Consider the following 27,000-nt stretch of genomic DNA (forward strand, 5'->3'; position numbering starts at 1 on the left):
GGGCAGAGGTTATAATTGCACAATTAACCATGGCCAGAGAGGGAGAGAGAGTTGCCGATAACACAAATATCCTGGCACTGGTACACCAATGAGCACGTGCAGAGTTATTTACACTGTGCAAACCAAAGCTTGGTTCAGATTCAGAATTGAGCTTGAACTGTAACTCTGCCATTTCCCACCGAAACCTTTGTTCCACCCTGGTCATATTAAAGTCAATTGTAACAGGGAAAAAGAAGTAAATCCGTTATCCCTCTTGCAACAAGGAAGGAAATCGCCAGGGAAAGAAATAGTAAGCTCCACGGAGCCTCTATTTCCAAAGGTACTTTACCCGTGGAGAGCGGCTATTTCCCCCAAGGCGGCAACACCTGTCCAGCTGTGTCCACTGTGTGAAAAGGAATGGGGAGTTAGATGTAGCCTTATCTCAGTAGCCCTGAAACGGAGGCATAAAACTGGGGAGGGCTGTTGCCATCTTGCCTTGTGCGCAGCCTTCCTATTGGGGTAACCTTGGCTAAGCTGGTGGCCTCCAGATGTGCTGCTGGGGGAATGACAGGAGCTGTGGTCCAAAACAGCTAGATACCCCTCCCCCCAATTGGCCAAGGCTGCATTTGGCCATCTGACACACCACTGTGGGAAACTAAGATGTTGGTCTGATGTCTGCAGGACTCCTTACGAAAGCAGGCCCATCACAGCACAACACCTAGGCTAATTGATGGAACTCACTGCCACAAGATAGGGAATTGGTCATTTTGTCAAGGGGAGGGGAGATTAGGCAAATTTCATGGGGGAAAGGCAGCCTTGATGGTAACTGATCGAAGGCAATATGGAACCTCCAGGTTTGTAGAGAACCAGAGGTCTGGCCATGAAGATCCTGGGATGGGAGGTGGGGTGGACAATCTATGCAGACCACTTGTATTTTTATTTAAAGCAGAATAAGACAGATGTACACACCTCTGCTCCACTCCCCTTTTCATGGTGGCGCCAGGGAAGTCTCTGCCGTCTGCTGACAGGCATCGATTTCACAAGCTAGTGAGACTTTGCTCCCTTTGGGTCAGCCCTGGCTTCGGACTTCCAGGAAGATTCATAGGGCTGGTTAATGACCGACCAGCTCTCGCCCCCTCCTCTCCTGCCCCACAAGCTCTTTGCAGTCCAGCCATGGGTCCCACCTCGTTCCCTTTCGTCCTCTTGCTCCCCCTGCTCCTTGCTGCACCCGGCGCTGCCCGGCGTCCCCAAAAACGCCCAGCCCCAGAGAATCCCATTGACAAGATTGACGTCCAGGCCAACTTCGATCTTGGCCAGGTGAGCAGATGGATTTGGAAAGGGAAACACAATTTCTTCTGGGGTTGGAGTGGGGCAAGATAGCCGAGCTAGAGCTGTCCAAAACTGCCTCTCAATCATTGGCTGAGATGCTGTGATGTCATGGAATGCCCTGCTTCTTTACCCTCCGGGATGTTTCTAAAGGTGGCTGCAAGATATTAATCGGAGTGTTTTCCTCCCCTGTCGCACCAGCCGGTGCTCCTGGATCTCACCGGAAGGGTTTTCGTTCATCCCCTGTTGACAGCAAATCCTCTTTAATATCTGCGTCAGAAGGAAGGTTCCAGAAAGAGCTCTGTCCAAATGCCCCGGAGCAATCTGGACCCTGTCTCTGCCCTCCTCTCGCATGATGGCATTTCTTACAGCCTTGTGCTTTACCTTTCTGTCTCTGTTTTGCACACCTGGCAGGTGTCAAGCCAGTCACAAAGGCGTCCTCAGTCCTGGGTCCACAGGTGAAGGGGAAGCCAGGTGGGAACTTCCCTCCCAACAACCCCCACCTCTTGAAAAAACACCCCTGAGCTTGTGTGCGTTGTCAAGAACCTCGCTCCATAATGTGATATTTACACACTGGCGGGATATGGCACACCTTGGTTCTCAAATTCTAAATTTGATCCATGCCAAGTAATTCCATTTAGCTTAGATAATTTAAAACCACCTGTCACACCCCATGACAAAGTTTAAAACGCAAGGGACCGAAAATCTGTTGGTTGTTAAGGTGCTACAAGACTCAATGCTTTTGCAAGTTGTCTATGCTTTCCAGTGTGATTTGGGGCAGAAAAAGCTAACGGGGTGACCTGCAGGTGGTGATGGACAGCTCCCATCATCTCTGACCTTTGCTGGGGTTTATGGAAGTTGTGGTCCAAAACAGATGGAGCACATCAGGTTGGATATCCTTGGTTTGGAGGAACGAACAAACGAACTCCCCCATCCACACAAATCTTATTTTTTAAAATCGCTTAACAATATTGTTAGTGTTATTTACCCTCTCACATTCAGTGGGCTGTATCCAACCAAGTTCTACTCAAGAGGATACACACTGAAATTAATGAACTGAAGTCAGACTCATATCCATCCATTTCAGAGGACCTACTCTGATGTACTCCCCCTCAACATTCTCCGATGGAAATTTGTTGTTGTTGTTTAGTCATTTAGTCATGTCCTCCTCTTCGTGACCCCCTGGACCAGAGCATGCCAGGCCCTCCTGTCTTCCACTGCCTCCCGCAGTTTGGTCAAACTCATGTTGATAGCTTCGAGAACACTGTCCCACCATCTCGTCCTCTGTCGTCCCCTTCTCCTTGTGCCCTCCATCTTTCCCAACATCAGGGTCTTTTCCAGGCAGTCTTCTCTTCTCATGAGGTGGCCAAAGTATTGGAGCCTCAGCTTCAGGATCTGTCCTTCCAGTGAGCACTCAGGGCTGATTTCCTTCAGAATGGAGAGGTTGGATCTTCTTGCAGTCCATGGGACTCTCAAGAGTCTCCTCCAGCACCAGAATTCAAAAGCATCCATTCTTCGGCGATCAGTCTTCTTTATGGTCCAGCTCTCACTTCCATACATCACTACTGAGAAAACCATAGCTTTGACGATACGGACCTTTGTTGGCAAGGTGATGTCTCTGCTTTTTAAGATGCTGTCTAGGTTTGTCGTTGCTTCTCCCCTCCAAGATTTCTCCGATGAAAAGAGCGACGTCCTAGGTTGTCCCAAGTTGACTCTCTCTCTCCCCTCTTCCAGTTTGCTGGGAAATGGTTCCTGGTCGGGGTGGCCTCGCAATGCAGCTACTTGAGTGAAAACAGCCACCGGCTTGAAGCAACCAACCTGGTGGTCTCTGTGGGTGGTGCAAGCTCTCAGGGATCCTTGTTGGTGAGCACCTTCCGCCCGCTGTGAGTATCCGAGGAAGCCGGTGGGATCCGCTGGGCCCAGATGAATGGGGTGTGGAGGAAAGGTCATCCTCTTTGTTGGTCCCCAAGAATCATAGAATGGTAGAGTTGGAAGGGACCCCAAGGTTCCTCTACTCCAACCACCTGCATTAGAGGAATCTCAGCGACTGTTGGGATTTTTCTACTACATGCCATTCTGTGCAGCTTCACACAAAGCAATCAGAAGGTGGCCAAAAGCCAAGGATGACTGAGCAGAGGAGTTATTCTGCCTAGAGATATGGGATCTTGGATACAGCTCTACCATTGGTTGATGTTTCACACAGGCATGATGACTTATGACCTTACTGACTGGATAGTGTTGTTGGTCAGTGTGGTGTTTTGAGAGTCGTTTGGAGTTTGTTAAGAGAGAGCCAGTTAAGATCCGCATCTGTTCTTGTACATAGTAACTTGTAGAGTCTGCTGTTTTTAATAATCACCTCTAAGTAACCAAGTTACTGGTAGCAGCGTCTTGTTCCTGCTTCGTCCATCCTGCCTGCAACTGATTGATTTCTGGAACTCTGCGTATGCTCTGCTAAGGTCTGGCTAAGGTCCTGCAACAGGTCAAAGTTGCAAAACACCAATAGCTACAGCATCCCTGGCAGATGGCCATCCAACCTCTGCTTAAAAACCTCCAAGGAAGGAGAGTCCACCACCTCCCGAGGGAGACCGTTCTACAGTCGAATAGCTCTTACTGTCAGAAAGTTTTTCCCTGGAGGACTCTGTCTGCCACCTTTGGGGGAAATCTAGTGAGGTATAAATGTGGTAACCCAAAGGAATGCTCTTTCGAGCAACTATTGCATGCGCACATAGAGCCAATGCCTTTGTTTTTTTCTGCGGAAGGAGGGATGTGTTTTTCTGGTGCTGGCTGTTCCTAGGCAAACAGCCTATGGAACAGGATCCGGCCTGACATGGACCGGCCGCTGGAATACCGCCCTGAATGCTTGGTCTTCTCCTCCATCTCTGCAGGGACGGCGTCTGTTGGAACATCCAGCAAACCTACTTCCCCACCAAGATTCCTGGCAGGTTCCTCTTGAAAGGTGGGCGAGGATTGGGGTGGTTTTGCCCCTGGGGACCTCCCTCACATTTCTCCCAGTTCCCCCTTCCCCTGAGCAATAATCCTCAGCTTTTCTACTACTGCACGTGTTTCAAGCACTCCCAGTTGATATCTCTAGAACACCTACAACTCCACAACAGCAGGGGTAGGCAACCTAAGGCCCGGGGGCCGAATCCAGCCCAATCACCTTCTCAATCTGGCCCGCGGACGGTCCGGGAATCAGCGTGTTTTTACATGAGTAGAATGTGTGCTTTTATTTAAAATGCATCTCTGGGTTATTTGTGGGGCATAGGAATTCGTTCATGTATTAAAAAAAAAATAAAGTCCGGCCCCCCACAAGGTCTGAGGGACAGTGGACCGGCCCCCTGCTGAAAAAGTTTGCTGACTCCTGCACAGCAACCCTGGGCAAAACCATCATTCCCACGTTGCCAGGAGCATTTATAGAATAAAGTAGAGCTGGCCAAGGGAGTTTTGGGTGGAGCTGAAGGTCTATGTCTTAACGCTTCTGCTGCCCTGTTGCTGAAGGGCAAATCTGCTGTCTCACTAGTGCCATTAACTCCTCCTGAGTTGGGCTGAAGAAAGAGTCCAAAAGTTTATTTACTGCAGTAAATAGGTTCAGCGCAGTCTCTTCCACAAAGGCTGAACGGAGGGGGGGTGTTACCCCCCTGGAACTTTTATAGAGTTTGCAGACCAAGAATCCATATAAAGTCCAATCAAAATGCTGCAAACATCAGCGGAGGGTAGCTGGCAAAACACGCATTGGATGCAACTGTCTGGATGTCCAGCCTGCAACTTGACCTGTGTCCAGCCCTTCTAGGGCCCCCCCCCTCGCTTCTAAAGTTTTGAAGCCCACATAGATACAAAATACATACTTAAAAGAAAGGGAGAATTGCAGTCTGAGGTTTATGTTTACATAGATAACAAGTCCCTGCCCTGTTCAGGGAAGTTTTTAATGTGTGACATCTTAGTGTATTTTTGGTCTTTGTTGGAAGCTGCCCAGAGTGGCTGGGGAAACCTAGCCAGATGGGCGGGGTAAAAATAATAAATTATTATTATTATGCGTAAGGGAGTCGTCCTTGGTAAGCTGGCATGGCCAGACTTCCATAAATCCTCTACTTCAAAATGCCATTCTTATCTGGTGTCTTCAGCAGCCAAGCAGCAAGTGGGCTATGTGTTTTTTATGAACGAAAGGGAACTGCTATGTGCCAAGGAAGCCAAAGGTTTTTAACTGAACCCCAATGTCTTATTCAATTGGGGCATTTTATAGGTTTCTCACACAAAGCATATTTTGGAGCCCTTGCCCCCCCCCCCCCACTGTCCCTGCCAGGCAGAAGTGCAACCCGTTTCATTTTAAATTTAAAAATGGGAGACAAATATTCCACAAAGCAAGCCAATCTCTGCTCCGCCAGGTCTCCATACTGGGGGAACGTCACCTGTTGGATTTCTGCCTGCTGTGCTCCTCTTTAAAGGCACAGGGGCAAAAGCACCTCAGAAGCACCTTTGCTTGCAGGGGAGCAGGCAAAGCGCCATTTCTCCATGCGCTGACCTAGGGCGCTCTGTGTCTTCCCCCCCACAGGCCGTGGCAGCCCTGTGGACGTGGTGGTGGGGGAAACGGATTATAGCAGCTACGCCATCGTGTATTACCAGAAAGCCCGGAAGATCTCAGTGAAGCTTTATGGTGAGGACTCCTTGGAATCGCTGTGCACGTTTCTGGTGGGCTGGAAACATTCCTGAAGGAGGGAGGGGAGCTCTGTCTAAGCTCAGCCTTGAGAGCTAAAAAGAACCTACAGAGGCAGTGCACCTCCAAGTATCAGTGGTGGGGCAAAAATGAGGAAAGGTCTTGGAAAGCGATGGCAAGCAGGACACTGGCCCAGTTTGCCCGTGGTCTCAGTCAGCAGGACTCTGCTTATGCCCTTGTTAGCCAGGATAGGAATGGAGCCCCCAGGCTCAGGGGTAAAGGTAAAGGTAAAGGTAAAGGGACCCCTGACCATTAGGTCCAGTCGCAGACGACTCTGGGGTTACAGCGCTCATCTTGCTTTATTGGCCGAGGGAGCCGGCGTACAGCTTCCAGGTCATGTGGCCAGCATGACTAAGCCGCTTCTGGCGAACCAGAGCAGCGCATTGAAACGCCATTGACCTTCCGGCCAGAGTGGTACCTATTTATCTACTTGCACTTTCGAACTGCTAGGTTGGCAGGAGCAGGGACTGAGCAACAGGAGCTCATCCCATTGCAGGGATTCGAACTGCCGACCTTCTGATCGGCAAGTCCTAGGCTCAGTGGTTTAATCCACAGTGCCACCCATGTCCCTCGGCTCAGGGGTAGTCTACTTCAAAAGTGCTAAATGCTAGGGGTAGACTTTTGCTTCTCCTTCCATAGAAACGGGACTCTGTTTTCGCACTTTCAATTGTTCTCCGGGATGTGGAGGAAAAGGGGCGAGCAGGACAGTGGGATCAAATCAGAAACCGGGACGGCTTCTGTAGTTCCAGGACTGTCCCTAGGAAATCGGGACACTTGTAGGGTCTGCATTCAGCGGCTCACCCTGCAGAGATGCAGGCAAATTGCCCCAAGGTTTCCCGTTGCTTCTCTGTATGAATCACTGCCCTAGGCATCTCTCCATCCTCACCAGAGGCATTCCAGGAGCAGAGACTTGTTGACAGAGCAGTGCATACTCACCTCAGACATTGCAGAACTGGACCTTTCCATGGGAGGGGGGAATTGTGATTTGCCTGTCGGCTGCTTAGGGAACAAAGACAACATTAACGCTTCACTTAAATTTATGAAAGGACGAGCCATCCGGGTGAACGACGCCGTCACGGCTAAATTTGAGCAGCGTGTGGCTGGCATAGGCCTGAACGAGGACACGACCTACTACTTCCCTGTCTATGGTGAGTAGAGGATGGGGCTATAATTTCTGGGGTCCGGCTGGGATAGTGAAGAGTAGGTAGGTTCCCACGAGGCAAGGCATAGTGATAACAGCAAGAACCTTTCTTGAACTACATAACTGGGAAACAGGGGCAAAGCAACTGCTTATATACATTTCTGAAGGCCTGGGCCACTCCCACTCCCAACGTGATTGGCTGTCTAAACTTCTAAGCTGCGAATCATGACTCAGAGTTCAAGGGCCAATGACAAAGGCCCAAATCCTGAAGTGTTCTGTGATTGGACATCATGTATCGAATCAGAACACAGGAGCTCAGAATTCTTAGTCCAGACACAAGCTCAGGCAAACACAGACCCCTGAATACATAACACTGAACATGCAGAAGTCCCCTGGCCCTCCACAAGTGATGGGGAAAGACCCCCCTCTGTCAGAGAGGCCCATCCCGTTGGTGCCATTATTCTTGGGTGACATAGTGGACTTGACAGGTCTCTGGATTTGGGGTCCCTGCGGATCCTGACACCATTGGATGCCTCAATGGATGCGTTATGGGGTGAGGCTGCAGTCAAAGGCTCACGTTCTGCCCTTAGAAAGTCCCGGGCTGCTAGCACTTTCAATGTAAAAGAGAGGAGTGATTGACTATGAGGTCATTTCACACCCATGAAAGGCTATGGGCCCATTCGGGGCTTTAAATGCCATGAGGTTACTGATCCACCCCCCCGGGTTAATTAACCAAGAAAGCCAAAATTTGGCATGCCCCCTGTGTGCCAAAGTTTTGCTGTTGCTATTCAGCGAAAACCCCACGTTTTGCAGCACCCCAAATCTGAGTAATTGATCCCTCAAACATGAGGTTGACACTCAAAAATCCGACAGTGTCCAAATCACTCTAAACTGGTGCCAAGTTTAGGCAACAGCTTTGCGGCGTTTTGTAGTGAAAACCCCATGTTTTGCAGATCCCCGCAAGCTGAGTCCCCTGGACCTGTGCAGAGTGTTTTCCCCTTATCATAAGAAAGTTGTGACGCTGCAAAATATTCCAGGCTGTGGATTTTGCACCCCCCCTTTAATTTCAATATATAAAGAAATTCATGCATCATGGTATGCCATGTTGCTGTCATTGATTAAATCTTCTGTTTGGGTGTGGTTAGAGTTCCCCAGCAGGTTTTCTTTACTCTCCACAACTGAGATAATTGCTCATTTTTCTTCCTTTGGTCCTTTCCCTCAGGGTTTTGCGACTCGGCTGACCAGTTCCACATCCTCAATGGTGAGTTGCAAATTCGACTGCGTCTTCCCTGCTAAATAAATAAATAAATGAAAGTAAATCAGAACCAGAAAAGCTACAGGACTTTCTGTGGCAACTCAAGAATCACGGTAAAACAAGTGCTGATTCAAATAGGCCAAGTGTAAAATAGCCTGTTAACACAAAGAACGTGGTATGTTTGAGTTTATTCATCTTGCTGAAGAATGCAGAAATATCAAAGATCCCTTTTGACTTCAAGGAAGACTCTGCTGTTGCGCAGACTTTCTAGCCAAATAATCAGGGATGCATACTGAATTGATTTCAGACTTTTATTAGGAATAACTGCATTTTCAGCTTCAAACTCTGTTTGACAACAAACAAACTTGTTAAAATTGACTTCATTTATGAAGCTGTAAACTGGAGGAAAGAAAAACTGCAAAGTAAGAAACAGTAAATATTAGCAATATAATACGTTTATATAAATAGTGACCATTTTAATTATCAACCATGACTTAAAGACCAGAAACAAACGTACTTATTAAGTGAAAAAACCACACAAAATTTGGGGTGGGTGGGAACCAACTGAAAACAGAATTCTGCAATGGGTTGGGAACATGAGCCAGGAGGACCTGGTACTCCCTCAGGTTCGCAGCTGAAACTTCACGTCCAGGTGAGCTTGCCTTGCCAGGGTCATGATTTCCGACAGCTTCACAGCCATCTCAGCAGCTTTGTCCAAGTCGTCACACGCCAAGATCTTCAAGCCACTCTCTGCTATCAAGGCCTTGCCTGCCTCCACCTGCGTCCCTTGAAGCCTCACGACGATCGGGATGCTCAGCTCCAGCTCGGTGGCCGCCATGATGATCCCTTCCGCGATGATATCACACCGCATGATGCCGCCGAAAATGTTCACCAGGATGGACTGGACCCTGTCGTCCGAAGTGATGAGCTTGAAGGCCTCTTTGACCTGCTCGGCTGTGGCGCCACCTCCGACATCCAGGAAGTTGGCCGGTGTCCCTCCGTGGAGCTTGATGATGTCCATGGTCGCCATTGCCAAGCCGGCGCCATTCACCAGGCACCCAATGTTCCCATCTAGCCCCACGTAGTTCAGATCCACGCTGGCCGCCTCTCGGTCCCTCGTGTCTTCTTGGCTCCAGTCCTGCAGCGCGAAGATCTTCTTCTGGCGGAACGCCGAGTTGCTGTCGAAATTTATCTTGGCATCCATGCACATCACTTTCCCCGTCGAGTCCTCCACCATGGGGTTGATCTCCACCATGAGGGCGTCGTACTTAATGAAGATGTTGTAGAGCTTCATCATATTGTCCGCAGCCTCATCCGCCACCTTGGTGGGGAAGCCCATCTTCTGGGCGAGCTTCAGGGCCTGGTCCTTCCGGATGCCTTCCACAATGTCAACGGGCTCCTTGACGATGGCTTCGGGGTCCTCGGCGGCCACGTCTTCAATGTTGACACCCCCCTGAGAGCTGCCGATGAGCACGGGGCCCTGGAAGGACCTTTCCATTGTGATGGCAAAGTAGTACTCCTTCCTGGGGTAGCGGCGCTCGCAGACGAGGACTTGGTTGCAGATCCGGCCCTGCTGTCCCGTCTGCTTGGTGAAGAGCTTCTTGCCTATCATCCTGGAGGCGATCTCCCGGGCTTCTTCCGGAGAGGAGACAATCTTCACCCCTCCTTTCAGGCCCCCTTCGAATGTCCCTTTGCCCCGGCCGCCCGCCAAAACCTGCGCCTTCACCACTATGTCTTCCGTCCCAATCTCTTTCGCTGCCTTATAAGCTTCTTCCGGCGTCTTGGCCACCAGGCCGTTAGGAACGGAAACGCCGGCTTCTTTCAGCAGCCCCATGCTCAGGTACTCATGCAGAGACAAGCGCCTCCGCTGCTGTGCTTGCAGCCCAAGGCATTTAAACCATCCTGGGCTCCCACCAAGCACCAGGCAACCTTCTCTGGCCATCAGGCCAGCCACTCGCAAGGTCCACCGGCAGATCATGAGGGGCGATTCCCGTTCCCTTCTTTGGCGATTTCTCTTGCTCCTGCTCAGATCTCCTCCAACAGACCTTCCAACTGTCCTTTTAAGGTGCAGGGCATTTCCCAAGATTCCTTCTTTAACGGTCCTCAACCTGCCTTCCCATTGGCTAGGGCCAAGATTCCACGATGACATCGCCACCCTGACCGGACACGCCTCTTCGGTGTCTAAATGATGTTATTGTAGTGGGACACCCCTCAAGATTTGTGCGTAGGTAGGAGGGGATGCGGGGATGCGGGTGGCGCTGTGGGTTAAACCACAGAGCCTAGGGCTTGCCGATCAGAAGTTCAGCGGTTTGAATCCCCGCGACGGGGTGAGCTCCCGTTGCTCGGTCCCTGCTCCTGCCAACCTAGCAGTTCAAAAGCACGTCAAAGTGCAAGTAGATAAATAGGTACTGATCCGGCGGGAAGGTAAACAGCGTTTCTGTGCGCTGCTCTGGTTCGCTAGAAGCGGCTTAGTCATGACCTGTAAGCTGTACGCCGGCTCCCTCGGCCAGTAAAGCCAGATGAGTGCTGCAACCCCAGAGTTGGTCACGACTGGACCTAGTGGTCAGGGGTCCCTTTACCTTTACCTTTAGGAGGGGATGTGATGTTTGTTTGCAATATTTACTTTCCCCACCCTGAAGAAGTGCAGAGTTTATTGTTCTACCAAGGAATTTACATATGCCTATTGGACATGTCGTTTTAGGGGGTGAAACTTAATTATTTAAATTTTCTTCAGTGAGAATTTCTAAAAATATGTTTTTGGGTGTGAGGAATTAAAGCTTGCTGTTATTTTAGTGACCGGACAACATTTAGCTTGGTAAATCTATGTTTGGTTAAAAATCACACAAACTTCCCTTGGAAAACCAAAGAATTTTAATTTGACCTTCTGAAAATGTCAGGTAATGCTAAATAAATAATAATCAATATAAAATAAAACTGCAAGTACTTGGCAGTTATTTCTATGCAGTTCTACATATATTTCGCTTACTAATTATATTAATTTAACAAAAATAGCTTTTGAATTCCCAAGTTGTGTTGCAACTTGTTAGCACCCCTCAGTTTTGGAATGTGAAAGTTGCCCTAATAAAGTTACCTTGGCCCGGTGGCAAATGGGCAACAAGGGCAGATCTCTCAGCACAGGTGTGGTGTGCTGGCAAGGCCACCCTCCCATCAGCAATTGTGCTGCAGTATTCTGCAGTCGCTGGTGTTATATAAAAAACCCTGCTTCTTTTCCCTTATGGGGTATTCCAGAGCCTGCACAGAATCCTTACATGGGTTCCCTATTGGTCGGAGAAAATAACAGAGGCCAAGCAGAGAATATTGAGAAGCAAGGCAGCTAGTAAGCCTCATCTTTATCAACTGTTGCAACAGGGTCTCCTGCTCACCCCACGCAGGAGGGAGGAGGAACCCAGAACAATGGTGCACAAGCCCTTATATAAACTTTGGAAATTGCCCACCCTGTAGCTCAAGACCACCCCAAAAAAATCACGCATACATCACAGAAGGGGATAGTCTACAGCAGAAATCCGGTTTGCCAGGATACTTGCTAATGGTCACTGATTGCTTTACCTGGGCAGCCTGGCCATTCTTTTGTGATGGTAAATGCATCAATTCCTGAATCCAGGCCACAGGCTCACCCTATTCATACACAAGTTACAGGATCTGTAAGCAAAAGACAAAGGGACGGCCTTCTTCCTTGCAGAGAAATATTTGAAGTCAATTTGGGAGTAAAAATGGTTTGCAAGAGTCAAAATGGCTTCAGGGCTGCTCTCCTGTACTATTTCAGACACGTGGTTTATATACGTGTTTGCCTTGTACATTTATGAACGTTTATTTTATATTCGGGACCTTAGAATTCTTATAACACTGAGTTGTGATTCCCGCATTGCAGGGGGCTGGACTGGATGACCCTTAGGGTCCCTTCCACCTCTACAGTTCTATGATTCTGTGATGTCACTGAGAACTCTTTGCCCTGGCCAATGAGAAGGCCAGGGAGGTGGACTGTTGGAAAAGGAACTTTGGGAAGTCTCTCTCCAGGGGCCAGTTGGCAAGTCTGGGAAGGAGAAGAAGTTGGGAAAAGTGGGTGAAAGCTACCTCCATGATCTGCAGGCAGGCGGTGAGCATGGTGAAGCTGCTGGGGAGGACCGCCATGGCCAGGGTGCTGGGTGGGAACCCAGGATTTAATAGCCACGGGCTGCCCATGCAGCAACAAAGGAGCTTGTCTCTGCACGAGTACCTGTGCATGAAGCTCTTGAAAGACGCCGGCGTTTCCGTTCCCTACGGACTGGTTGCGAGGACACCGGAAGAAGCCTACCAGGTGGCAAGAAACATGGGCACCACGGACCTGGTGGTTAAGGCGCAGGTTTTGACAGGAGGGCGGGAGAAGGGGACCTTTGAGGGCGGCCTGAAAGGAGGAGTGAGGATTGTCTATTCTCCGGAAGAAGCCCGGGAGATCGCCTCCCTGATGATTGGCAAGAAGATCTTCACCAAGCAGACGGGAGAAGAGGGCCAGATCTGCAACCAAGTCCTCATCTGCGAGCGCAGGTACCTCCGGAGGGAACACTACTTTGCGATCATGATGGAGAGGTCCTTCCAGGGCCCCGTGATCATCGCCAGCTCCCAGGGGGGCGTCCACATCGAAGACATCGCGGCAGGGAAACCTGAGGCCATCATCAAGGAGCCCGTCGACATTGTCGAAGGCCTTCGGAACGACCAGGCCCTGAAGCTCGCCCAGAAGATGGGCTTCCCTTCTAACCTGACGTACGACGCTGCGGACAATATGATGAAGCTCTATGACTTCTTCATTCAGCACGACGCCCTCATGGTGGAGATCAACCCCATGGTGGAGGACTCTATGGGTAAAGTGATGTGCATGGATGCCAAGATCATTTTTGACAGCAACTCGGTGTTTCGCCAGAAGAAGATCTTTGACCTGCAGGACTGGAGTCAGGTGACGGAGGAAGACAGAGATGCCGCCCACGCAGAGCTCAACTACATCGGCTTAGACGGGAACATCGGGTGCCTGGTGAACGGCGCTGGCTTGGCAATGGCTACCATGGACATCATCAAGCTCAACGGAGGAACCCCGGCCAACTACCTCAACGTCGGAGGCGGCGCCACCGTGGAGCAAGTGACGGAGGCCTTCAAGCTCATCACATCCAACGGAAACGTGCAGGCCATCCTGGTCAACATTTTTGGGGGGCTCATGAGGTGCGACGTCATCGCACACGGCATCATCATGTCGGTCAAAGACCTGGATCTCAAAGTACCGATCGTCATGCGGTTGCAAGGCACACGGGTCGAAGACGCGAAGGTTTTGATCGCCGAAAGCGGCCTGAGGATCTTGCCCTGCGACGATCTGGATAAGGCCGCCAAGATGGCCGTGAAGCTCTCGGCAATAATGAACCTGGCAAGGGAAGCGGAAGTGGATGTTATGTTCCAGTTGCCACCCTGACGGAGCAGATTTTTCCGGCTTATTTCTGCAAAAGACACATAAACCCCCTCGTGGTCTGTTTTCCACAATAATCTCCCCCAACCCTGTTTTGTGTGTATGTCTGAGTTGTTTAATAAGCACATATGGATCGGATCTTTAACTTACAGTTGCTAATATAATAATTTTCATGTAAATTATTATATTGCCAAAATTTATTCTTCACGGCAGGCTCCCCCACCGCCCAGTTTACAGTCGCAAAAATGATGTAATCCTCAACAAGCGTAAAAGAGCTTAAATCTGAAAATATGTTTCATCCAAATAAAAGTCTACAATCAATTGGATTTTTGGAATTGTCTCCCTGATTATTGGACATGTATGACAGCAATATCCGTACTTTCATATGTGAGCAACACTTTTTCTGCCCTAATGAAGAACGGATGAATCTGTCAAATGTGGTTTCTCGTTTTCCCTTTCTTTTCCGGTTCTCCACAGGTCTGCATCAGTTTGCAAAAAGTTTTCTTGAAAATTTAGCAGAATTTTAGTGCACACATATCTGATGTACTATTGCATAATGCACATACATTTGCAACCAACTTAAACTAATAGAATATGTTTTTGTAACGCCCCCCCCCCCCGCCAAAGGCACCAACTTGAATAAAAGATTGGGGGCCTCAGCTAAGCCCCGGCCCTGATCCGGTGCGCCTTATCCCTCTAGTCTAGCTTGTCTGCCTGCTCTTCCTTCCCTGTGGGCCCCATGTGGGGCACAGAGACATTCTGGGGGAAGGTCAAGGGGTCACGAGATGCCTGCACCCCACTTTCCAGTCACTTCATTATTACTTTTAAAGTATTTATTTCGTTTTTCAGATTAAGATTTTACAGCCACATATCCAACATACAACATAAAAACTAGGCTCCCAGGAATCTCCCAGAACTTCCCTTCCCCCCTTTGTGGGTCCCACTGTTAATCATTTCTTCCTGCATCCTTTATGACAATCCAAATCTTTTACCTCTCCATTGTGTACAAAATTCACCCTTAAACTACGAGTGATATTCCAACCCTCCTAACGATTTTAACTGTTTACAATGGTCCTTAAGATAAGTTATAAATGTTCCCCATTCGTTATTGAAATTTTGGTCTTCCTGATTTCTGATTCTTCCAGTCATTTTGGCCAGTTCGGGATAGTCCATTTTGGCCATTCTTCTCTGATCAGGACTTTATCTTCTTCCCATCTCTGGGCTAATAACATCCTCGCAGCCGTGGCCACATACATAAATATGACTTTCCAGTCACTTCAGCCCCATCCTTGGTTAAAAAGGCAACCCTTAAAAACAATCATTAAAAATGGGAGGGGCCAAGGGCCTGGGCGTGAGGCTACTGTAATAAACAAAAATCTGCCCTTATTCCCTTATGGGGGACACAAGAGCCCTTACAGAGTCCTTTGCAGGTTCTCCATCGGTCGGAGAAAAGAACAGAGGCCGGCCAGAGAATATTGAGAAGCAAAGCAGCTCGTAAGCCTGATCTTTATTGAACTGTTGCAACAGGGGGCTCCCCTCACACGGAGGAAAGGAGGAGGACCTCAAACAAAGGTGTGTCCACCCTTATATGGACATTTTAAATTGCCTGCTCTGGAGTCCAAGACCACCCCCAGAAACATCTGACCTACAACACAGAAAGGGCGGTCTACAGCAGAAATCTGAGTGCGTTGTTTATTTCCTGTCTGGCAGGTTACCTGTTAATGGTCACTTGATTGGATACCCTGGGGAGCCTGGCCAGTCTTCTGTAATGACAAATACTTAGTTCCTGAGCCAGGTCACAGGCTCACCCTATTCATACACAGACATGCCCTTAAGACAGGATTTGTGAAGGAAAAGACATTGGGGAGGCTTTTCCATTTTCCTTCAACCTTGCAGAGAAATTATTTGGGGTCAATTTGGGAGGGACAAAATGGTTTCAGGACTTTTTCTGTGGGGTTTCAGACATGTGGTTTATATATGCAGTTATGAACATTTATCCTTAATTTTTTTATTTCACTACCATGGTGCTGTGTTGGGGAGCCCAGGATTTAAGCTGACGAGTGGCCATTTTGGCTGGAATATTACGCCCCCCAAAGGTTGTTAGCTGTGTCCCTAAAACACTTATCTTACATTCTCTTACATTCGCAGTCAGAATGCAGAAGAACAATGGGAGAAATATGCATGTCTAGGAAGGCTGTTTGAAGGTGCATAATGCAGTCTGAAACATTTTAAAAGTAGACCATGCTGGAAACAGACATACAGGGCACTGAGCAAATGCCCATATTCCAGGAGGCTGCAGAGCAGAAAGAGGGGAAAAGGAAACAGGGTGTTTCTATCACAGCTGCTCAGAGCTGCCTTGGGCTCTTCCACAACTGTCACCTCGCAGCAGCCCTTCCACCAAGCTCCTTGCACTGTTTGCACCCCAACTGGTCATTATAACTTTAAGATCTAGTACCTGAGCTTATTCCTTTCCTCCTCCCTCCTCCCTCCCCATTCCCCTTTCCTTTTATGCCATCTATTTTAGATTGTTTTTCATTGATTTGGCTAAACACTTTATAAATAAATAAGTGAACGCACTGTGCATATCCCTAGTATATTCTTGCCACTTTTAGAAAAGCCACCAAGAAAAAGAAGATATTTTTAGAACTGTCACCAAGGGGGAGGTGGGACAAGGAGTAAGAGCAGGTACAAATAAGCAATGCAGAAATAGCCATGAGTCTAGCAATATTCTTACAGGGCAGCACTGGGGGAAATATCCACATCGGGTTCTTTTCAACTGACTTTACTCGGCGTAGACCTGCTGAAATTAGTGCTCACATGACTAAGGGCTGGTGCAGAGGCCAGAGCACTAGTTCAAAACTTGTCTCAGACGTTAAATTCACCAGGGGAGACTACCTTAAGGCAGTCGGTGGCACTTCTTAGGATATCTGATCAGAGAGGAGCTGCAATTCACTTTGACACAGATGAAGGAGTCCAAGAATTGGAAGGGACTCAGGAGATCATCCACACTGACCCCCCCAACCTATAACAATACAGTTCAGACTGGAATTTTATATATAGTAACAGGAAATTGAAACGGGACCTATCCAGCATTGCATCGTAAGGGGATGTTACAACGTGGAAAGAGATGGGGAAAGAGGGGTGTTCCTTTTTTTAAAAAGCAGCAAACTTGAACCCAGGTGTGCTGAGCCACCAAGACGGCAGAAAGAGAGATGGAAGGTGTCTAAGATGTGTCGCCTTCTCTATCGAATAACAGAATAAAGTAATATTCCTTTTGACGAGGAAACATTGCAAGGCGTTGTTTTGACCGAGTAAAAATACACAGCCGTTTCCCCGCCTGTGTTTGTTTACTACAGATATCAAGGTGGTGGCGTAACGGACTAAGACCTGGGAGAGGCCGGGGTTCGAATCCCCACTCAGCCACGAAGCTCACCGGTCGCTGCCTCTCAGCCTAACCTACTCCACAGGGCGGTTGTGATGATGAAATGTATGCGGCCTCGAGACCCCTGGAAGATAAAGGTGGTATATAAGTATGATAAATAAATAAATACAGCAAAAAGGAAAAAGAGCCTATAAATCTTTTTTAAAAATTAAAGACGTTCTTTTTTAAAAATATACATTTTTATTGATTTTTTTAACATATCAATTCCAACAATCATATAACATAACTTCTTATCTTATACAATATTTTAGACTTCCGTCAACACCTCTGATAATTTTTCGTTCTTTATCACTTATTCTGCATTTCTTAATTTCGCAATTACTCTTAATTATCATTAACTAATAACTCTCGCCGTAGTCTTTCTTGCAATATTTCAAATAGTCCTCCTTACAAAACTTCTTGCAGTCCTGCTAGCGTAATCTGTTCATTACAGTTACTTTTCAAATAGTGCGTGTATTTACTCCAGTCTTCTAAGAATCTCTGGTCCCGCAGGTTTTGAATCCTTGCTGTTAATTTATCTAATTCTGCATAGTCCAACAATTTCATCTGCCATTCTTCTTTTGTCGGTAACGTTCTGAGGACCTAACTGCATTAAGGGTGTATAGTGCTGTCAGTGGTTGGTTGGTTTCCTAAAAGTTGATATGAGGAGGCGATTTCACAGCAGGACTGAAGTGTCTGGGGAAGAGAACTGTCATATTTTGTTCCGCAGTCATGGAAGGACACAGAGAGCCCTGAGACAGGCAGCTTGGGAACATGAGGGAGCCCTTCCCAGACTGAGAAGGACCTTGGGCTTCTCCTGCCCTGTTGTGCCTGTGCTTGCAACTCTCTGAGTCCAGCAAAGCCAAACAGGACCTATTGTCTTGATACACCTGTATCGGACATTTCACAGAAACCTTGTCCTGAAACAGTTGCATCAACCATGCACAATCCCTGAGTGAAAATGACAAGGCATTGAGTTCTGCTTCACAGGAACTTAGGCTTACTGTTGTCTGCTTTTTGCACAGCCAGTCAAACAGACAGTGGTTGTACATGTAGCGCACTCCAGAAGTGCCGGTACCATCCGTGGTGTCACTTCCAAAACTAGCATCTGCAAAGATTTCAAGACCTCTAGTCTTCTGACCTGTGAACCTCAGTCTGTAGTGCAGTGCCGTGAGCCCTCGCCATGCGTTCTCTCTAATCACGAGAAGCGGCACAGGCATATCATTGACGTGCGCCAAGCTCAGCAACGGAGCTGCGATGGGTGGGAGACGGAAGGGAGCTTCTAAGTGCAAGGGGGTGTCGGGCGGCAGCTTGTGTTCCCGGTGCTAAAAAGTCCCAAAGGCTGCAACCGTTCTTCATAGGGGAGTTCCTCCACCCAGTGGCGTAGCGACAGTTGTCAGCTGAGGGAGTAGGGCTGCCATATTTCAAAAAGTGAAAATCTGGAAAAAGCTTTTCATTTCCTTTCCTTTCCTTTTGGCCAAAACCCCCCAAAGAACAATAAGATTCAGAATGCAGCAGTCTGATTGGTCCTAGAACAATAGGATTCAGAATTCAGCAGTCTGATTGGTCCACAGGAGCCACCCAATCCAGCTCCAGGTGGAAGTGAATCCGCAACCTGATTGGCCTACAGGCGAATCCCGGAATTAGCCAATCACGTGGGGCCCATTGTGTAAACGATGTATATAAAGCAGACATTCTGGGGGAACTTCCATTCCTCCTCACCACTATGAGCTGAATAAAGAGCATGAAATCCACTCTCGACTCCAAGTATATTTCACGGCACTAAAGTGGGAATGTTAGTCGAGGAATCTGCAGTGACTGTGTGCGGCAGAGGAAGACTCTGGATCAGGCAATGTACTTGCAACGACAAGTCCTTGCGAATAAATGTACGGAGTCCAGCATTTTGTGTGCAGTAAAGGCACCAGAACCTTTCCCACCTATATGCATCAAACAGAAAAGCTCGTAAATCTGATTCTGCCCGTCAGGGAGAGGTGGGTTAAGCCTGGGCTTTGGGTTTTAAAGAATTTTGCTTCTTCATTTATATTTTGAGGTCTTATTTATTGTGCACCGCTTTGGACAATGCGTGTGGGTAAGCAGCATTCGCTTAGCTGTGGTTCCTGCATTGCGGGGGCTGGACTAGATGATGCTGTGGGTCTCCTTCAACTCTACAATTCTGTTCTGTACATAAATAAGTACACAGGTGATGAATGAAACTGGTGTGGACATTTATTTCAAAATAAAACAAGATTTCCTTTTGCACCTTTGTCAAAGCTGTAACATTCCAAACTTACATGTTGGCTAAAAGCAACTATTAAAATAATTTGTTAAAAACAACTTGTTACACGACGGGCAGATTCCATCCACAGCGGAGGACCTGTGTGGCTTCATTGATTTCAGAGGGAGAACGGTGAGCAATGCCTTCGTTCCCACCCTGTTACCAATGATGGGCCTTGAAGGTGCTGGACTGCGCCTGGATCATGCCCAATATCTCTGATGGTATCCCTATACGCTTGAAATATACACAATGTCGTGTTTCTCGAGTAATTTGATGTAGTGTTCCAGCTGCATCATCTCCACCTCCATCTTCTCTTTGCGAAGTCTCCTCGGAATCGAATCGAGGAAAACGGAAAGACTTTGGTATTCGTGGTTGATCTCCTCCCAGTTTTTCTTCAGGCCCTGAGAGAAGGAAGGGAAAAGCAAACTCTAAGCAAACTTATGAAGTATGCAGCAGGAGGATGTCAAAATGTGCTTGATGTGCCTTTGCAGCCAGCAGTGCAGAAAGAAATTTAAACATGGATAAAATGAATGTATTTATTTCATAAAACATATGCACCGCTTGATTGTAAAAACAAGAACAGCCCTCAAAGCCGTTTTCAAAAGAGACAAAATAATAAAATTATCACTAAGAAAAATTAAGTACGATGATTTAAGATGTTGAAAGTTTTAAGTAATGATAGACTAAAAATAGATTAAGACCGGCATCAACTTTCTAAACATCTGGGTAGCTTGTCTAGACAATAATGTATTAAGCAGGCACCAAAAAGAGGACAGCCTAGGGGTCCGGCTGGTGTCAGGAGGCATAACTTGATAAACTTTTATCATGTTGCCTCTTCCTCACCTTTTCTCTTAACTAAAAAGCCCCAAACGCTGCAACCATTCCTCACAGGGGAGCCTCTCCAGCCCCATGATAATTTTGGTGCTCCTTTTCTGAGCCAACTTATTTCCCCCCGTCCTGTCTGATCTGCGTCACCCCTGTGTACCTCCATGATTTTCTCCTTCTCTGCCTTGGAGAGTCTCGTTAGGCCTTTCTGCAGGAGGGCTTGCTGGAGGTAAGCATCGCTCTCCTCCTGAGCCTTCTTGGCGTCCATTATCCGCTTCTTAATGTATTTTGGTGTCACACCAAAATCCTGCAAGGAAAACACACTTGGATGTCCCGAATGATGCACTGCAGAAAACGCCTGAACACCCCCTGATCTCCTCCTCCAAGCCCACAAAGCATGGCAAGAAATTGACCGAGAAAATGTTCACTGTAAGAATAAACAAAGCAACTGGGTAATTTCAATGGTAAGGATTTGCTGAATCAACAAATTGAACTGGAATACAAAAGAGGGAGGTATGAGGAGGTCCGGGGAAATAAGTATAAGGAAGATAGGTTATGGAAATTTAATGTCCTTTTAATTGTTTTATTTGGTATGTTTTCTTTTCTTTTTTACTTTTTTGCTTATATTTTTTAAAAAAACTTTATTCTTTTTCTTTCTGTATTCTGTATTTTTTGTATTTTTTTGAAACTTTAATAAATATCATTAAAAAAAAAAAGAATAAACAAAGCGGCAAATACTTTAGTTTTGGTACTATGGATATATGTATGTATGTATTAATCAATTATTTGCCCAATGAAGCATATCATTAGCAAAACGCGAAGCACAGAAAACCATTTAATAATAATAATAATAATAATAATAATAATAATAACAACAACAAAAAATTATACTCCGCCCATCTGGCTGGGTCTCTCCAGCCACTCTGGACAGCTTCCAACAGGATATTAAAAACACAGTAAAACATTAAATATTAATAACTTCCCTAAAAAGGGATGCCTTCAGAAATCTTCTAAAAGTCAGATAGTTGTTTATTTCCTTGACATCTGGTGGGAGGATGTTCCACAGGGACGGAGCCACTACCGAGAAGGCCCTCTTGGGTTAGCGTCTTTAATGAGTCTATGTAAGGCCTCTAGAACCTTAGCAACACATTTTAAATATTATTTTAGCCAAAGCATCCAAGATTTTTAAATGTGCCTAGAGAAGGGCACCTCCAAGGAGGGCTGAGAGAGACCCCAAATCTGAAAATCCTGGAGAGCCTTTGCTGCAAGCCAGTGTAGGCAACACTGGGCCAAATGGTCCAAGAGTCAGATCCAGAAAAAGCAGCTTCCTGCGCTCCTCTGAACCATACCTTTTTGTGGAGGTATCTTTGAATGAGCCCCGAATCATCCAGGAGGAACTTGTCTCCCTTCCGCACGTCCACACATGCCCGGAGGGGCTTCTTGGCCACGGCCATGATGGCCTCGGCAACGTTTGAGGAGATGTAATCCTTCTTGCTTCGGATGCCCATGATGGGGTGGTCGTTCCTCTCGGGCACATTCAGCCCTGGCGGCTTCTTGATGCCTTGGTTCCTTCTTCCTGCATTGTTTTGGAAAAGCCACACGTTTGCAACTGTTTTATCAGCAAAGAACTGCCTTGGGGACCCTCTGGCACCCACCAGGGAAAAACCAAGGTATACAGAAATAAACAACAACAGCACAGTTGCACACTGGGTTCACTTGCAGCCCCAGAAGAAAGCAGAACTTTTCTAGGTAGGCCTGGTCTGGTCCAGTGTCCAGCTTGTTCTCTCAGACCAGATGCAGAATCCTAGAATCATACAGTTGAAAGTTGGAAGGGACACAAAGGGTCAACTAGTGCAACTCCCCGCAATGTACAGAGCATGCAAAGTGGTGGTTGTGGCATCTTTCCCTCCCAGAGACGGTGGTCCTCCCTCAAATGCTTTCCATGAGGATTGGGAGAGACCCATAGCACAGAAGATTTAAATGGCTCCGGAGATTTGTGCTTCCAACAAACCTCACCCCGACCCCACGGTTCTGCTAAAACGTACGCTTTAAGAGCTTGGGTTCGTTGGCATGCTTCCGAAGAAACTCTCTTGGAGTGGGGATGTACAGCTTGGGGATCCCCATGGTTTTGGAGGGCGCTGTCTTCCTCTCTTGGATTTCGCGTATCACAGTTGGCTTGAAGGTCGACATAAACCTTTCGTTCAAGAGGTAGCGGAAAGAAGCACACCATTTATATTTCAAGAGTCATTGGCCGTCCGTCAGGCAATGTGGGGCAGCTGCCTCGGGTGGCAGGTGCTGGGGGGTGGGGTGGGGTGGTAGTGGGAGTCATTTGGGGCTGAAGTGACTTTAAATAAATAAGTAAATAACTAAAGGTAAATAAATAAAGCAAAGAGCTCCCACTACAGTCAACATGACTAGCTTGCCCCATTGATCTCACTAATGCCCACGTTTGACTGACTACGGCTGGATCCAACCCACCAAATTAATTTCCTTTAAAATGATTTGGAGTGCGATGAGAGCCCCTCTGTACTATTTCCCGAGGGGTGTTTGTTTTTGTTTTAATTAATGTTTGCTAGTTTGCCCCCATACCTGACCGTCTTGACAGGTTTTTTCTCCTCTTTGGGAATCAGGTTGTAGATAATCTCCTCTGCATAGAAGGCAGTCATCTTCAGGCTTCAGGCAAAAGTCCTGGAGAGAGCTGCATTGAAATTGCACAATGCAGAGGTTTTCAACCTTTTTGAGTCCATGGCTCCCTGGACCAGCTACCTTTCTTTCTGCAGCTCCCCTGTGGGGCTCAGGAGCCCAGTTATGCCACCCCTTATCCGCAGAGCCGGCAGCCCCTCACCCATTTTCAAACACCCTCCCTTGTGGAGTGATTCCTCAGCCTCCTCTCCCCTCTTCTTGGGAGTCCTCTGGGCAGCCGCTGCTGCCGCCCCTGGCCTCTGAGCTGCCCCTGTGCCCCATAGAGAGGTGCCTCCTCACCCTGCTTCACGGGGCCTGGGACTTGTCTGTCCATTCCCAACAGCAAGGGCTGGTTGGCTGGGCTCCCTCGCCCACTTGCTTGCTTACTCTGAAGCCGCCTCAACTCCTGGCAATCAGCCCCCCTGGCCAGCCCCAGAGGCCCCATTCAGCTGGGGAGCTTGTAGACAGGGCTGCTGCAAACAACAGCCACACAAGCCTTTGGGAGGCAGAGACACAAGAGGGCATCCGAGGATGGAGGGAAGGAAAGAGGGAGAGAGGCCAGTGTTGCCAGCGGCACCCCTGACCATCATTCAAGGCACCCCAGGGTACCATGGCACACTGGTTGAAAACCCCTGGCACAAGGCATTAGCCGAGGCACAAAGTGGGTAAGGACCAGTTTAGGAGGAGCCTAGCACTGCCTGCTAAAGTGAAGAACGACTCTGGATGAGGTACAAGGAGGTCTCTCCTTGTACAGCAAAACTAAATTGGGTTGAGTAAGTGTTTCCACTTATGGCTGGATGAAGAGATGGTGAGGCGTTAGGGTGACAGAAGATAGTTGGCCAGAGGATGAAACATCCAAGATGAGGTACCGTATTTTTCTGTGTATAAGATGCCCCTGTGGATAAGATGCCCCCTATTGTTTGGGACTCAAAAGTAAGAAAATGCACTATCCGTGTATAAGACGACCCCTTATTTTAAACTTCAAAAATTTAGGAAAAAATATAGTCTTATACATGGAAAAATACGGTATATTCTTTTTCCTATATAGGGAGTTTGTCCTAATGGAAAGCTCTTGCAGACTCCTTGAACTCTGTCCTGCAATGCAGTACTGAATAATGTCTGATCAACCGGGAATATTAGTGTGAAGGCACCATATTTGAACCCCTAAGGGTAAATTTTTGCAGGGGAGGAACCAAACCCCCAGGAGAGAGGACTACTGAATCTTACAAATATGCTCTCTCGGCAGCCAGACTTTTAGATGACAACAACAACAGTGGTTTGGGATTCATTTTCAGGAAGTGATTGTTAGCGCTTGAGAGCCAGAAAACTGAGGGGCACAAATCTATGGTGTAACTCAATTTGGAGTACTGTGTGCAGTTCTGGATATTTTCAAATTCTACAGTATCCAAAAAGGATATTGTAGAATTTGAAAAGGTTCGGAAAAGGGCATCCAAAATGACTGAGCGAGTGGAGCGACTCCCCTGAGAGTTGCAGCATTTTGAGTCTAGAGGAAAGGCGAGTTCGAGGCGACATACTAGAAGTTTATAAAATTATGCTTCTCTCAAAACACCAGAACTTGTGGACATGCAGTGAAGCTGAATGTTGGAAGATTCAGGTCAGATAAAAGACGGGACTTATTCACGCAGCACAGAGTTTAACTGTGGAACTCCCTGCCACAGGAAGCAGCCATGGCCACCAACCTGGATGGCTTTAAAAGAGGGTTAGACAAATTCACGGAGGAGGAGGAGGAGGAGGAGGAAAGGGCTCTGGGTGGCTCTGGGCGCAAATCCTGCTTGTCAGTTTCCTTTTGGGGCGTCTAGTTGGGCCCTGGGCAAAGAGGATGCTGGATTAGACGGGTCATTGGCCTGATCCAGCAGGGTCTCCTTAGGTTCTTTTGAGTAGATGATGAACCTGGGGCTGTTGTTCTGCCCCCCCTTACACTGATGCTCCCCACAACTTCTCTTCGTAGGGGTCCTCCCTCTCTACTAACCGTTTCCTTACTCTCCATATCATTTTTGTTAAATCTTCCAAAACATTTACCACCATATACATTTTTTTAAACACTAACCGTTTCTGAGCAGATTTGAACAAGCTGGACACCCCCACCCCCCCACAGCTCAGGTCGCAGGTGGCAGTTGGGATTCTGAAGGGAGGGAGGAGGGCCCCCCAGGTGTGCGCAGAGGCTCCGCCCACTGGTCGCATGCTTCTCCCAGGAGGGAGGGGCTTGCCCCCGAGGCGGGCAGTTTTCTTGAGCTGGTCCACAGCCACCCCTGTGAGGGAGGGCAGCAGCTCTCTTTCTTCCGCTTATGGTGGAAACATCACTTCCTATCATATCCATCCTATATTAACTCTCAAAGATGGACAGGCTGCCCAGAGGAGCAGAAAGAGACCCCTCCCCACGGGCTCAGATTAATGGCTTGAACTCAAACTGGTAACCAGACCTCTGAGCCCAGACTTCCTATGCAGACAAGGTCTCACTGTGGCCAGCAATTGTGTTGCAGCATCCCGCACTCGCTACAGCTTCTGGATCAGACACGGGGGAAGCTCCACATAGAGCGCATGGCAGTAACTCAGTCCTGAAGTACTCAGTGCATGAACCACCGTGGCAAGGCTTCCCTGGTCCAGGAATGGCTGTTGGGCCAGTTGTAGCTGGTCAAAGGCCACCTGAACGCAAAAGGTTTAAGACTCGGTAGAGGAGATGAGTTGCAGACCCCATGTGTCCCCGTTCAGCTGAACTCTCTCAGACGCCCACCTGGGATCTTCCCACTTGGCATCCTTTCCCAGGACACTCCATTCCATTCCTCTTCCCACCCACTTTTCCATTTCTTCCCCAGCAGCGACTCAGCCTTCCTGGGCCACTGGGCTTTGGGCTGGTTAGTCTCCCCCAGGAAATATTTTTTCCTGAAAGGTGGTGGGATGTGTACATGCTGTACTTCTTCAATCCTGGGGGTTCCTGCTACCCACCCAAATCTGATAATATTTCTGCTGTTAGCTAGATAAGGATCGGCATTCAGAGAACAAGCTTGCTCTCTCTCTCTGTGTACAATCCCTTCTGCTTTCTGTCTTATTCAATAATATACTGTAATTTCAAAACATACCACAGATTGATTGCTCAAATGGACCACAGCTCCCTCCTTTTTGGCTTTGCTAACCTGCAGCCACTTTTGTTAAAATAGATATTGTTAAGTAAAATGATGTGCTGTTTCTGTGACTGACATGCATTAAAATAATGGGCGTGTTCCTTTCTTGTACTGCAGGCCGATATGGGAACAAGATGTGTAATTTATGAAATTTATGACTTGCTCGCTTGGAAAACAGACCCTCCAAGTGTCCTTATTTCCCAGGGACATCCCTGATTTAGAGAAGCCATCCCAGTTTCTGATTTGATCCCAGAATGTCTCACTTTTCCTTAGGACACCCCTATTTTCACTGGAGAAATGTTGGAGGGTATGGCGTTACCTGACCCCCGAGCCGTCTGAGGGCAATCCTGTATAGGGAAGGTTGTTTTTTTAAATGTTTAATGTTTTATTATGTTTTTAATATTTGCTGGAAGTTGCCCAGTTTGGACACCTGACAGTTCTGGATTGCAGCGAGGGGCCCGACCTGATCTGGGGCTGTCTCGACCCAGCTTGACCCAAGCCCAGATCCCTCTGAACTGGCTCAGGATTTGGGCTGATGGCTGGCTGGTGAAGGACCCTGTGTGAGAGGCAGGGAAGTAAGGATCTTCCAAGGTGGGAAGCTGGGAGAAGAAAGAGAAGCTCCCAGGTGAGAGTTGGGAGGCTCCACCCCCTTCTGTGTGGCATAAGAGTTAAGATCTACCTGTCAAAGAGGACTTTGCACCTCTCTATCTCTTCTTCTTTAGATCAGTTTGCTTTTCAATGAAATGTAATATGAAAAGTCTGAATAAAACCTTAATTATAAAATACAGGGGAAAGGATT

The 27,000-nt window shown here is 47.8% G+C and overlaps 2 protein-coding genes and 2 pseudogenes across 4 annotated transcripts; 2 read left to right on the plus strand and 2 right to left on the minus strand.

The window, feature by feature from the left end:
- Nucleotides 1–1,065: 1,065 nt before the first annotated feature.
- C8G (complement C8 gamma chain) lies at nucleotides 1,066–17,424 on the plus strand. The gene is made up of 7 exons (XM_080975575.1): nucleotides 1,066–1,296; nucleotides 3,040–3,188; nucleotides 4,191–4,261; nucleotides 5,855–5,956; nucleotides 7,063–7,164; nucleotides 8,380–8,418; nucleotides 17,215–17,424. Exons 1-7 carry the CDS (start codon nucleotides 1,153–1,155, stop codon nucleotides 17,232–17,234), a joined length of 627 nt encoding a protein of 208 aa, XP_080831701.1. The 5' UTR covers nucleotides 1,066–1,152; the 3' UTR covers nucleotides 17,235–17,424.
- LOC308459815 (succinate--CoA ligase [ADP-forming] subunit beta, mitochondrial pseudogene) lies at nucleotides 8,582–10,587 on the minus strand (annotated as a pseudogene). Its single transcript has one exon. The product of its transcript is annotated as a succinate--CoA ligase [ADP-forming] subunit beta, mitochondrial pseudogene (transcript).
- LOC308459824 (succinate--CoA ligase [ADP-forming] subunit beta, mitochondrial pseudogene) lies at nucleotides 12,086–14,184 on the plus strand (annotated as a pseudogene). Its single transcript has one exon. The product of its transcript is annotated as a succinate--CoA ligase [ADP-forming] subunit beta, mitochondrial pseudogene (transcript).
- Nucleotides 17,425–19,483: 2,059 nt separating the features above from the next.
- On the minus strand, nucleotides 19,484–25,267 carry LOC308459839 (enkurin-like). Its single transcript, XM_080975576.1, has 6 exons — nucleotides 25,130–25,267; nucleotides 22,969–23,077; nucleotides 22,425–22,573; nucleotides 21,729–21,955; nucleotides 20,540–20,686; nucleotides 19,484–19,955 (listed from the first exon to the last, which is right to left on the minus strand). The coding sequence occupies exons 2-6, from the start codon at nucleotides 23,043–23,045 to the stop codon at nucleotides 19,782–19,784; spliced, it is 774 nt and encodes a 257-aa protein (XP_080831702.1). The 5' UTR covers nucleotides 23,046–23,077; nucleotides 25,130–25,267; the 3' UTR covers nucleotides 19,484–19,781.
- Nucleotides 25,268–27,000: the final 1,733 nt, after the last annotated feature.

The sequence above is a fragment of the Podarcis pityusensis genome (genome assembly GCF_964106645.2).
Source record: "Podarcis pityusensis genome assembly, chromosome: 12".
NCBI lineage: Eukaryota > Metazoa > Chordata > Lepidosauria > Squamata > Lacertidae > Podarcis > Podarcis pityusensis.

Bases quoted from the DNA above. Each gene is read 5' to 3' on its own strand.
- C8G (XM_080975575.1), top strand. From the start codon at position 1,153: ATGGGTCCCACCTCGTTCCCTTTCGTCCTCTTGCTCCCCCTGCTCCTT. The intron at 5,957-7,062 runs GTGAGGACTCCT...AATTTATGAAAG, and splicing joins GATCTCAGTGAAGCTTTATG to GACGAGCCATCCGGGTGAAC. The intron at 8,419-17,214 runs GTGAGTTGCAAA...TGTTTACTACAG, and splicing joins CCAGTTCCACATCCTCAATG to ATATCAAGGTGGTGGCGTAA.
- LOC308459839 (XM_080975576.1), bottom strand. From the start codon at position 23,045: ATGACTGCCTTCTATGCAGAGGAGATTATCTACAACCTGATTCCCAAA. The intron at 22,574-22,968 runs GTATGGGGGCAA...CTTGAACGAAAG, and splicing joins AAACCTGTCAAGACGGTCAG to GTTTATGTCGACCTTCAAGC. The intron at 20,687-21,728 runs GTATGGTTCAGA...TTTTCCTTGCAG, and splicing joins AAAGATACCTCCACAAAAAG to GATTTTGGTGTGACACCAAA.